General features: G+C 44.0%; 1 protein-coding gene across 1 annotated transcript in view; it reads right to left on the reverse strand.

Annotated features, from left to right (window-relative positions):
* Positions 1-12,074, reverse strand: part of FUBP3 (far upstream element binding protein 3) — a 1,726,332-nt gene that overhangs the window by 1,347,214 nt on the left and 367,044 nt on the right. Inside the window, exon 5 of the mRNA XM_044058146.1 lies at positions 3,908-3,979. Within this exon, the coding sequence (XP_043914081.1) occupies positions 3,908-3,979 (72 nt within the window). The remainder of the gene's footprint in view (positions 1-3,907; positions 3,980-12,074) is intronic.

Below are 12,074 nucleotides of genomic sequence, written 5' to 3' on the forward strand. Positions count from 1 at the left end.
ATTGAGAGGGGAGGCAAACAGATCTATGCCCGGGCATCCCCATTTCCTTGTTATCATGCTGAAGACTCGTGGATCCAGCTTCCACTCGTAGGGATCCATGAGGTTTCTGCTAAGCTCGTCTGCCAGAGTATTTTCCTTTCCTGGCAGGAATTGTGCTTGCAGATGTACTTGATAAGTCAAAGCTGCGTCACACAAGGTCATGGCTAGTCTGCAAAGGGGGTAGGAGTGTGTGCCCCCCTGCTTGTTTATATACCACATGACCGTGGTGTTGTCTGTCTATCGGTAGTTGTCCCGGATGAAGTAGGTCCTTGAAAGCTGTCAGGGCATTTTGAACAGCTAACATCTCTTTTTGATGGACATGTAGATGCATTTGATTTGAGGATCATGTGCCCTGAATGCCTCTTCCTGCCATGTGGGCTCCCCAGGCATAATCTGATGCATCCGTCGTTAGTGTCTGCCTGGCTGGAGATAATGTGAATGGCTGTCCCTTGTTCTGGTGTCAAGCCTTTGCCCACCATCAAAACTCCTGTTGCAGGCAGGGAATGAGAGTAATGACTGTTTCAAGGCTGTGGAAATATTGAGTCAAAACACTTTTTAGGTACCATTGAAGTTTCCTCATATGCAGTCTTGCATATGGAATTAGCAGCATGTAGGATGCCATGAAGCCCAAAGCCTGCAGAATGTTTCTTGCAGATAACTGGGCCTTTGTTGCCAGCATTTTGAAATAGGTAGTCAGCTGCCTTTGCTTGTCTGGCATGAGATAAGCCATCTGGGCAGTTGTATTCAAGCTTGCACCCAGGAAAGTTATCTCTTGTGAGGGTACTAGTCTTGATTTCTTTTTGTTGACTGTGTATCCTAGGCATGATGGAAGTCTTTTTACAAATGCCAGATATTGAAGAAGAATGTCCTTGTTCTCTGCTTGAATGAGACAGTAGTCCAAGTAAGGATATTTTTGTATTCCTCTTAGTCTGCAGAATGCAATTACTGGTGCCAGGCACTTTGTAAAGACCCTGGGCGCAGTAGATAAGCCAAAGGGCAGTGCAAAGAATTGGTAATGCATTGAACCAGCTTTGAATCTTGGGTATCGTCTGCATGACTGTGACTGGAAAATGCAGGTATGCCTCTTTTAGGTCTAAAGTCACAAGCCAAGCATTCTTGCCCAACATGGGCAGAAGCTGCTGCAAAGTGAGCATTTTGAATTTTGGAATGTCCAGGTATGTGTTCAAAATCGATAAATCCAGTATTGGCCGCTAGGCCTTGTTCTTTCTGGGTACCAAGAACAGTTTTGAGTAAAAACCTTGTCCTTTTTCCTGTTCTGGTACTGTCTGAATGGCCCCCATATCCATGAGGGACGTAACCTGTTTCTGTGCCTCTGCCCATTGATTGTTTGGCAGATCTGGCCAACCATTTGCCATTGGCAGAGTGTGGAAATGGAATCTGTATCCCTGTGATACGACGTTTAGTACCCACTTGCCCTGGGTTATTAACTGCCAATTTTGAGCAAAAAGTGCTAATTTTCCCCCTATGGGTGCTGCCAAAAGAAGTGCTTGGTATAGGTAGAGGGAAGTCATTGGGATTGCTTTCTGTAGGTTTGCGCTTTATCTCCTCCAGATTTGGAGGTGGAAGCGCCCCATTGTTTTGACCTGTATGTATCTTGTGCCTGGTATCTGGAACCCTTAGTCCGTCTGGATTTGCCTCTTTGAGCTCTGTCTGACACAGGAAAAGACCAATCTTTTGTAGGCCAGTGTCTACTGAATCTTGGTGGCTGCACTTGTAAGAAGTCTTATAACAGTTTGTATAGACTTAACTTTGTCTTCCATTTTCTTTAAAAACTCTTCTGCCTTAATACCAAACAGAGAATCATGCTGTAAAGGTGCATCTAGCAATTTAGCTTTAACATGATCAGGCAAATTTCGTTCCTTTAACCAGGCATGCCTCCTAATTACAGATCCAGTAACAGCGGCCCTGCAGGAGGACTCTAAGGAATCAAAACCACATTGCAAAGTATGCTTTCCAACTTGTTCAGCTGTATGCAATAATTCCTGCAATTCTTTATTTACTGCACATTCTGAAATCAACATAATTTTCTGTTTCAGCAATCCCATAACATGTTGTTGGTACTTAAGCATATGAAATTGACAGTTTAAGGCCCTGATTGCCAAGGATGCAGATGTATAAACCTTTTTCACCCCATCTGTCTAGTGCCCTTGAATCTCTGTCAGAGGGGGTAGGATGTTTTGCTGTTCAGGCCTTAACTCCCTTTGAACCCTGTGAAATAGTTTCAGGATCAGCAGCAGGGTTTCTAAATAAAAATTTATGCGAGTCAGGGACCCTGTAATATCGGTCAGGCTTACTGGGAGCCGGAGGTAAGGAGTCAGGGGTCAAGCTTGACTCCAAAAACACATCATCCACAATGTCTAAAACGGGGAATGGCTAAAGGCTTGTGCTGAGAGAGAAGAAGGAAATCCCTGAGCCTCTTTTTTGATTCTGAGAAGTCTTGACTCTCCCAGTGAAAATGCTCCCTCAAAGTATGCAAGGTTTCTCCAAATGAATAATCCTCTGGAGGAGATGCAGATGGAATAGACTCCTCAGCATCAGAATCCTCATAGGGAGGTATAGATAATTCCTGATCAGAAGAAATAGAAACCTGATCTGAAGATTCATAATCAGTGTCTTGCCTAGGCCTCTCATCTGGAGGGGGATGGGTACCCCTGATCAAGGTAATAAGGTCTTCAGCCATTTTGATCATCTGTTTTTAGGCATAGAGGCCTGTGCACGTGGCTCATGCGCCGTTTTTTTAGTTTTACAAGTTGCTTTTGTCTTTGGTTTTGCAGCTGTTGTCAGTTTGATATACAAATGTTGAGGTCTGAATACACCCTCAGAAGCTGGTGCCTGCTCAGCGGCTCCAGACCCATCCGAGGGAGATACATCCGTCGGTCCAATACCTTGAGTATCTTGCGACATGCCGGACTGCACATGGGTGTCGGTAGAGACCTGCGACTCGAAGGTAGCAGGTATCAGGGGCTGCGAAAGCGCCTATCTGACTACCGGCAAACCAGCGACTGGCTTAGGAGAAGCATGGTCAGTTTTGGATCTCGACTGCCTTTCCCTGTCCTTTTCTTTGCGTTTTTTATGTACTTCGGTACTCTGATTGCTATCCGACATTTCTGGGTAGTTAAATCTATTTCCAAAATACTTTGATGCAAAAATATACCGACGCTTAATGGTGCGTTGGTTAAATCTAGCCCAAAACAGACAGCCAGGTACGTTGTGATCTGGGCCTAGGCAAGGAATACAGTATAACTGGAAATCTTTGTGGTATTTGCGTCCCACAAGTAATACAATTATTAACTTTTTCTGACATCGGTAAAAAGCAAGAAAAAAAGTTTCCCCAACGGGGTATTTAGCTTTAGTGAAGACTTTGGTTCTGAAACTCAAACTCGAATATTTCAGTAGTCGGCCGACCAGCACTTGCGAAATGCTTCTGCTTCGGGCACCGTGCGGCAAGAAAGACTAAAGAAAATGGCGTCGGCTGCATGTTTTATACCCCTGACGACCTGACGTCATGGAAGAGAAGACAGCAACTGACGCAGGACCCAAGACTTTAGAATTCAGGCCGACAGAGCAACCTGCCAGCAGATTACCCAAATGTAATGACTGCAACAGTGAAACACGAAGAGCATCAACAAACTATTCTTATTTCTTGCCAATATTTTGATTTGTAAAATTAAACTTGTTACCTTTGAGCATTTAAGAGAGAAAAGATGGATAGCACACAACCACAGCCATCATCTTTCTTATTTGCACCTGCTACTAAATGTTTCAGCAATTTTAGACTGACTTCCGCCACAACAGAAAACCCCAACGAGACTGCTGTGACAAAACAGTTGCTTACATCAACTCTTACCTGGAGCTATCTGAATTTTACAGCCAGATTCTGCCTGGATTCTCGATATTTGTTCACCACCTCTTCCAATTACTGTAAAGACAAAACAAAAAAAATATATATATGGATGTGTATATATATATATATATATATATATATATATATATATATATATATATACACACACACACACACAAGTAAAATATTTTGCTATCAAAATGTATAATTACATTAAATTAGCATATGCATGGAATGTACTGTGTAAACTGGTATGGTTAGACTCTTTCTGACTTTTTACATTAGCTAATGCACTATAACATGCAGTCAGCTATTTTCTTTAACTACACTGTACTAGTCAAAGTCTTGGCTTCATCAAGAGTGCACTGAGCAGTACAATTCACTTGGAAACAGGGAAACTACTGCGTGTCATAAGAGGAGGGGCAGGGAAATTTGAGGGACACCCCTTGCAAAAGTGAGGGAATGACTTTGCTTGGGTGACTGCAGGCTGTTACAGCTTGGGAAACAAAATTACAAACCTTCAAACCACTCCTGATAGTGGTCTGAATGATGGCTCCCCCCTGGTCAGTCATCACCCCATTGATGAGGAAAGAATAGGCCGAATGACCAAAAATGGTGCTGATGGTCGACACACAGTGGGGGCAAAAGACCAGCAAAAAAATCTGTACTGTGCTAAGCAAGGATAAAATACTTAAATGACCCAAATAGCAACAGTGGACTAACTCTGTATCATTCCATCCTGATCCATCCAATATGACTGACTGCTACAGATCAGCTTGTCAGAGCCGATATAATCCTGAGAACCAACTTTCTTCACATAGACTTTGCTGCCTAATAGCACAGTTATTTTTTTTTAGAGGAACCAAAACACAGGAAAAAAGCTTCAGTACAGTCTACCAAATCTCCAAAAAATGGATGCAGCAGATGTTGTTTCTAACAGACCAAGACAAAATAATCCAGCACTATCGCCACTCCAGTGATGTAGACGGATAAAGCCTTGACTATACCCAGCTGACGGCTCGTGTTGAAGAAGCAAATATTTTATTCTTTTTGAACTGTCCTTGAATCCAAGTGACTTCCACCCCGACCCCACCCCACACACCCACCCACACAATTCTTACAGCACCCATGTCTTTTTTTTTTTTTTTTTCCAACTTCACTTGCACCTTGCAGAGACTTTTTTCCCCTCAGAAAAAGGTCTTGAATTAGAAGGAAAGGTTTTACTGAACATGGAGGACAACTAAAATATTTGTGTAACCTCTTGAACCAATTTCCCTCTTTCATAAGGACATCAGCAGCAACAGGATATCGTTGTCAAGAGAAGAATTTAAAATCTCAGTTTTAGCATTTTCTGGTAAGCTTTGAGAATGTAACCAAGCAAATTTTCTCATAACCAAACCAGGAGCAGCAGCTCTGGAAACAGCATTAGCAGAATCATAAGGGGATTTTGAAGTGTTTACCTGTGAAGCTGACATAGTTAAAGAATTAAGTGAAGTTTAACCTTACAAGTAGGAGGGATTAATAGTTAAATTTCTCATGCTCTCAAAAAACATTCAAAATATTAACATGTGAACCCGGCAGTTCAGAATTCAGAAAGTTAAAGTAGCATAAGAATCTATTCTCTTTCCAAATCGATCAGCCCTTTTCCATCCTTATCAGAGGGAATGGAGTTAGCATTTACAATATGTTTAACAGCAGATGGAGTTGATAAGGAAATAACTGCAGGATCTGACTTAGGATTAGACAACAGGCGTTTGTGTGTATGAGGCACAGCAGATAGAGTTGTCACCTCACAGCAAAAGATTCCACTTGTTCAACTCTCGCTAGGGTGCCTTCTGTGGGGAGTCTGCATGGCCTCCCTGTGTTCACATAGGTTTCCTCCCCCATTCCAAAGACATGCCGTAGGTGAATTAGCCATATGCATAAGTGAGTGTGTGGTGTGGAAGAAAGTACAGTTTTGTACCTACCATAAATGTAGATGTTCGAGTGCTAATACAGCTGCAGTCATAACAGATGGGTTCTCCTGCTGTCAGGCGGGTCCTCGGTCGGCTGAATTCCAAAGTCTAGGTCCAGCGTCGGTTGTCGTCACTTCTTCCCTGACGTCAGTGCGACAGGGGTATAAAGGAACCAGCCGACGCCATTTTCTTCAGTTTTTCTTGCCCCAGATGTCAGGTGCCCCCAGAAGGAAGGCAATACATAAATTTGTGTAATAAAGCAGTGCAATATAATCAAAATACAGTAGTTGCAAGCAAATACACCATAAATGAATACCCCAATCAGGTTGTATGAGGATGTGTTAGCCTATAGGCCTGTCCCAAGAGGGGAAGGGGGAGGGAAACCTGGACTGCAGCTGTATTAGCACTCGAACATCTACATTTATGGTAGGTACAAAACTGTACTATGTTCATCGTGCATACAGCTGCAGTCATAACAGATGGGTAGAATCCCAAAGCTAAGAAAGGGGTGGTAGGCACTAGGTGGAACTAGGAGGAGCCAGGATGCCCTGCAAGACTGCAGTGGCAAAAGCCTGCTCTAGTTTTGGAGTATAATGATAGGTGGTAGTGCTTGGAGAAGGTACTCCAAGTGGCTGCTTCCAAAATATCTTTGGTAGGAACTCCTCTGAGGAAAGCTGCAGAGGTAGCTGTGGCCCTTGTGGAGTGAGATCTGATGCCTGTAGGTACAGTTTTGCCATGAAAAGAATAGCAAAAGCGTATGCAGTGGGCTATCCATTTTGAGATTGTCTGTTTCGAAATAGGCTTTCCTTGAGCTACTACAGCATAGGACACAAAGAGCTGTTCTGATTTTCTGAAAGGCTTTGTTCTGTCCAGATAATAACGTAGTTGTCTGTGGATGTCCAATGAGTGTAGTAATCTCTCCCCTTTGTTTTGAGGATTAGGATAAAAGGTAGGTAAGTGTATGGCCTGATTCAAAGCTACCCTGGATACCAATTTAGGCATAAAGGACGGGTTGGTTCGTAAGGAAACTCTGTCCTGATGGAAGATGATAAAAGGCTGCACAGCCATGAGAGCTTGTAGTTCTGAAACTCTACGAGCTGAGGTAATAGCCAGAAGGAAAGCTGTTTTCCAGGACAAATATTGCAAATCTGATGAGGCAGCTGGTTCAAAGGGAGGCAAGGTCAGTTTATCCAGAATGAAATTGAGATCCCAAGCAGGTATTGGTTGTTTTCTTGGGGGTCTTAGATTCTTAGCCCCTCTGAGGAACTGTCTTAAGAGAGGGTGAGAGAATAAGGGTGGATCAGTGTTGTATTCTGCAGAAATGGCTGAGGCATGGATTTTGATGGAGGAGAATGAAAGTCCACTGCTTAGCAGCTCAGCTAAATACTGTAGTATTTGAGGTAAATTCAGTTTTTCAGGATCTTGGCCCTTTTTCTCATTCCAGACACAAAACCGTTTCCATTTTGCGGAGTAAGCTTTTCTAGTTGACGGCCTTCTGGCCTCCAAAATGACATCCTGCACCTCCTTGGAGAGTAGGGTCTGTTGTGATGCTAAGGAATCTTCCATGCAGCTAGATTGAGTGTTTTTAGCTGGCTGTGAAGAGTTTTGAAGCTGTGCTGAGTCAGAAAAGGCATTAGAGGCAGGGTCCATGGTGGGGAATGCGTCAGGCTCCTCAGGAGTGGGTACCAGTGTTGTCTTGGCCAGTCCGGAGCAATGAGAATCATCTTTGGTCCGTCTGCTCTGGTTTTCAATAGAACTTTCGGCAGCAGAGGAAGAGGTGGGAAGGCATAAACTGTCATTGATGTCCAAATGAAAGAGAGAGCGTCCACTCTCCAGGCCTTTGGATGGAAAATCATTGAGCAGAATTTTATCAATTGGTGATTTTTGTGGAAGGCAAAGAGATCTATGTCTGGCCTTCCCCATGCTTGGATTATTTCTGTAAAAACTTTTGGATGCAACTTCCATTCATGTGGATCTGTCATATTTCTGCTTAGGTTGTCTGCCAGCGTGTTTTCCTTGCCTGGCAAGTACTGTGCTTGTAGTTCGATTTGTAAGTCCATGGCCATGTTCCAAAGTGACATGGCCAGTCTGCATAGGGGGTATGAATGTGTTCCTCCCTGTTTATGTACCACATAACTGTGGTGTTGTCCGTTCTTATCAATAGTTGACCTGGTTGCAGAAGGTCCTTGAAAGCTATAATAGCATTTATTACTGCTAGCATTTCCTTTTGATTGATGTGAAGGTGCTTTTCTTTTTGGGACCATTTGCATTGAATGCACCGATCTGTCATGTGCGCCCCCCAGGCGTAGTCCGAGGAGTCTGTTGTGATGACTTGATTTGCTTGAGGCTTGCTGAATGGAAGACCTGTGTTTGTTTGGCATGCTTGAGCCCACCGCAGAAATTCCTTTTGCAGACATGGAATTAGTGGTATTATTGTTTCCAAATTGTGGCTGTGTTGAGACCATATGTTTTTCAGGTACCATTGAAGTTTCCTCATATGCAGCTTTGCACATGGGATTAGTAAGATGCAAGATGCCATGAATCCCAGAGCCTGCAGGATTTTCCTTGCAGTCAGCCTGGTGCAATTTGCTAGTGCTCTGAAGTATTGAGTTAGTTGCCCCTGCTTCTCTGGCGTGAGGTAGACCATCTGGGTGTTTGTGTCCAAGTTGGCACCCAGGAAAATTATCTTCCAAGAGGGTATTAGCCTTGATTTCTTTTTGTTGACTGTGTATCCCAGAGAGCTCAACAACATTATTACATAAGCCAGATGTTTCAGAAGAATGTTCTTGCTGTCCGCTTGGATCAGGCAGTCATCCAAATAAGGGAATATTTATATTCCTTGAAGTCTGCAGTAGGTAATTACTGATGCCAGGCATTTCGTGAATACTCTGGGCGCAGTAGATAAGCCAAAGGGCAATGCAGAGAACTGATAATGGGTTGAACCTGCAAGAAATCTGAGGTATCTTCTGCAATTTTGTCTGATTGGGACATGCAGGTATGCCTCCTTGAGGTCCAATGTTACCAGCCAAGACTCCTTGCCCAGCATGGGAAGAAGTTGCTGTAGAGTAAGCATCTTGAATTTTGGTATGAGTAGAAATGTGTTTAGGATGAACAGGTCCAAAATAGGTCTCCAATCTTTTCCCTTCCTTGGTACCAGGAATAGCCTGGAATAAAAACCTTGACCTTGTTCGTGCATAGGTACCTCTTGAATAGCTTTCATGTCTATGAGATCTGTAATTTGCCTTTGTGCCTCTGCCCTTTGATTGTGTGGCAGGTTTGGCATGCCTCTCATTTTTGGAAGGGTGTGAAAATGGAATCTGTAGCCTCTGTTTATAATGTCCAGGATCCATTTGTCTTTTGTGACAATATGCCAATTCTTTGAAAATAATGCCAGCTTTCCTCCTAAGGGGACTGCCATTTGAGTCTTGCTTGGCATGCAAAGGGGAAAGTCACTGGGCTTGCTTTCTGAATGATTGCGAGTTATCCTCACCACCTCTTTGTGTAGGAGCTTGCCATTGTCTGCCTCTAAAGGATCCTTGGGATTGTCCTCTGCCCCTCGGGCGCCTGTATCTGCCTCTTTGGGGTCTGTCCGTGGCTGGAAAGGACCAATTTTTGGAAGGCCAATTTCTACTGAAACGTGGGGGTTGTGCCTGTAGAAAATCTCTCAGTTTGCATTGATTTAGCCTTTTACTCCATTTTTCTTAATACCTCCTCAGCATTAGCACCAAATAATACATCCTTTTGAAGAGGGGCACCTAGTAATTTAGCTTTGACATGATCAGGCAGGGTTTGTTCCTTGAGCCAGGCATGTCTACATATGACTGATCCTGTAACAGCAGCTCTACATGAGGCCTCTAGAGCATCAAAACTACTTTGTAAGGTATGCTTACCCACTTGTTCTGCACTATGCATCAAATCCTGCAACTCCTTCAAGTCTGGTTGTTCAGGTTGTGACATTTTACTTTTCAATTGTGATAACAAAAACTGTTGGTATTTTAGCATATGGAACTGACAGTTTAAGGCCCTCATGGTTAAGGTAGCCGAGGTATATACCTTTTTTCCCCACCTTTCTAAGGATCTGGAATCTCTCTCGGAAGGTAATGGATTTTTAGCAGTGGAGGCCTTAATTCCCTTGGGGCCCTGTGAGATGGTTTCTGGGTCAGCAGCATGGCTTTTGTATAGAAATTGGTGTGAGTCAGGAACCCTGTAGTACCGGTCAGGCTTAACTGGGGCTGGAGGCAGAGAGTCCAGGTTAAGGCAGGCCTCTGAGTAAACATCATCTAGGTTGTCCAAGACAGGAGGTATAGCCAGAGGCCTGTGCTGAGGTAGTAAGAGAAATTCCCTAAGCCTTTTCTTGGAATCAGAATAATCTTGGCCTTCCCAGTGGAAATGTTCCCTTAAAGTATGCAGAGTTTCCCCAAATGAGTAATCCTCTGGGGGGGATACAGAAGGAATGGACTCCTCCGCATCAGAGTCTTCAAAAGGGGAGTAAGAATGTTCCTGATCAGAGTGCTCTGAAATAATGGAGCCCTGATCAGAGGAGGGGGATTCTTCCTCCACTCTGGGCCTTTTGTCCGGTGGGGGTTGAGAACCCCTGATAAGAGTCATTAAATCCTCAGCCATTTTAAGCATCTGCTTTTTAGGCATGGGGCCTGGAGATGGGCCCTGTGTAGCTTGTCTCTTAGAGTGCATGGCTGCTTTAGACTTAGTGAAAGCCTTGATGGAGAAAGAAGAAGGTGGTCTGAAAACACCTTGAGTGGAGGTAGACCTGTCCACATTTTGAGGTTCAACGCCAAGAGTGGCTTCGGTATCTGTAGTCGGGGTGTGGGCCGAGGAGCCTGCGACCTCGGGCACAGGAGACACCGCCAATGAAGTGTCGTCGGTAGTCAGGGGCTGCGTAGGCGCCTCGCTGAGAACCGGACCACGTGTAGTCGGCTTTGGCGTGGTGTCGGTAGAGGCCGCGGACATCGTGTGTCGGTCCTTATCTTTGCGTTTTTTAGACAAAACAGGAGTCAGAGTATCCGACGACATAATATAGTTAAATGTTTTTCCAAAATAATGCTGGGCGAACTCCGCCCGACGCTTAATGGTGCGTTTGTTAAATGTAGCACAAAAGCGACAGACCGAGATGTCGTGGTCTGGGCCTAAACAAGGTATACAGAGGGAATGGAAATCCTTATACGGTAATTTGCTTCCCACATGAAATACAATTATTAACATTGTCTGACATCGGTCTGAGGCAAGAAAAGTTTCCCCAACGGGGTACTTAGCTTTCAAGAAGACTTCGGTTTCAAAATTTTCGTAATTTCAGGAGCTGGCCGACCGGCACTTGCGAACTGCTTCTGCTTCGGGCACTGCGCGGCAAGAAAGACTGAAGAAAACGGCGTCGGCTGGTTCCTTTATACCCCTGTCGCACTGACGTCAAGAAAGAAGCGACGACAACCGACGCCGGACCTAGACTTTGGAATTCGGCCGACCGAGGACCCGCCTGACGGCAGGAGAACCCATCTGTTATGACTGCAGCTGTATGCACGATGAAGAGCTACTGTGGCACAGCCAGACACCCGGCGGTATAAATCCTAGCTCTAGTTTAATGTTACTGCTGAAGTGACACCCCGACCCATGTGCAAAAGTTGGGAAAAGGGGTTGTGGATGGAGGGGATTTGTGTGTTTAAGGTATTTTTTATAACAGCTTTTTAAGAGACAGGAGGCAGACTGTCCGGCATAATGAAAGATGTTCAGAAAACACATTCTAAAGCTGATAAAAAATAGAGGGACAGCTGCAGGTGGAGGAAAATCCGGTTGCAAAAAATCTTACTTTTGCTGGGAAATGGGGATTTCATCCTATTCCCATGGAAATAATTTTCATTTCAGCTATGGTATCAGCGAGAGAACTCTTCTAGAAGGAAATAAAAAGAAATACTTTCCTCAGAATCTTCAGCAAGAGAATTACCTGAAGGGAAAAAAAATCCTATCCTAGTCCCTGCTATTCCAACTGGGAATCACTGTCAGGGTATGAGGAAAATACTTTTCTAATTGAAGACAGTGAGTAAAGTATTTAAAATATTACAGCCAAAAGTAATCTCTTGGCACAGATCAGCAAGCCGTTTTCCATTTCCTATGGCCAAATTAAGTACCATTTTCATCTTTTGCTTTTTTTTCATCGGCAGTAGCTTGGGAATAATTTAACAACCTGGCTGGGTGGCGAGACTGCA

The sequence above is a fragment of the Protopterus annectens genome, chromosome 16.part0, assembly GCF_019279795.1.
Source record: "Protopterus annectens isolate FY-2018-M chromosome 16.part0, PAN1.0, whole genome shotgun sequence".
Taxonomy (NCBI): domain Eukaryota; kingdom Metazoa; phylum Chordata; order Ceratodontiformes; family Protopteridae; genus Protopterus; species Protopterus annectens.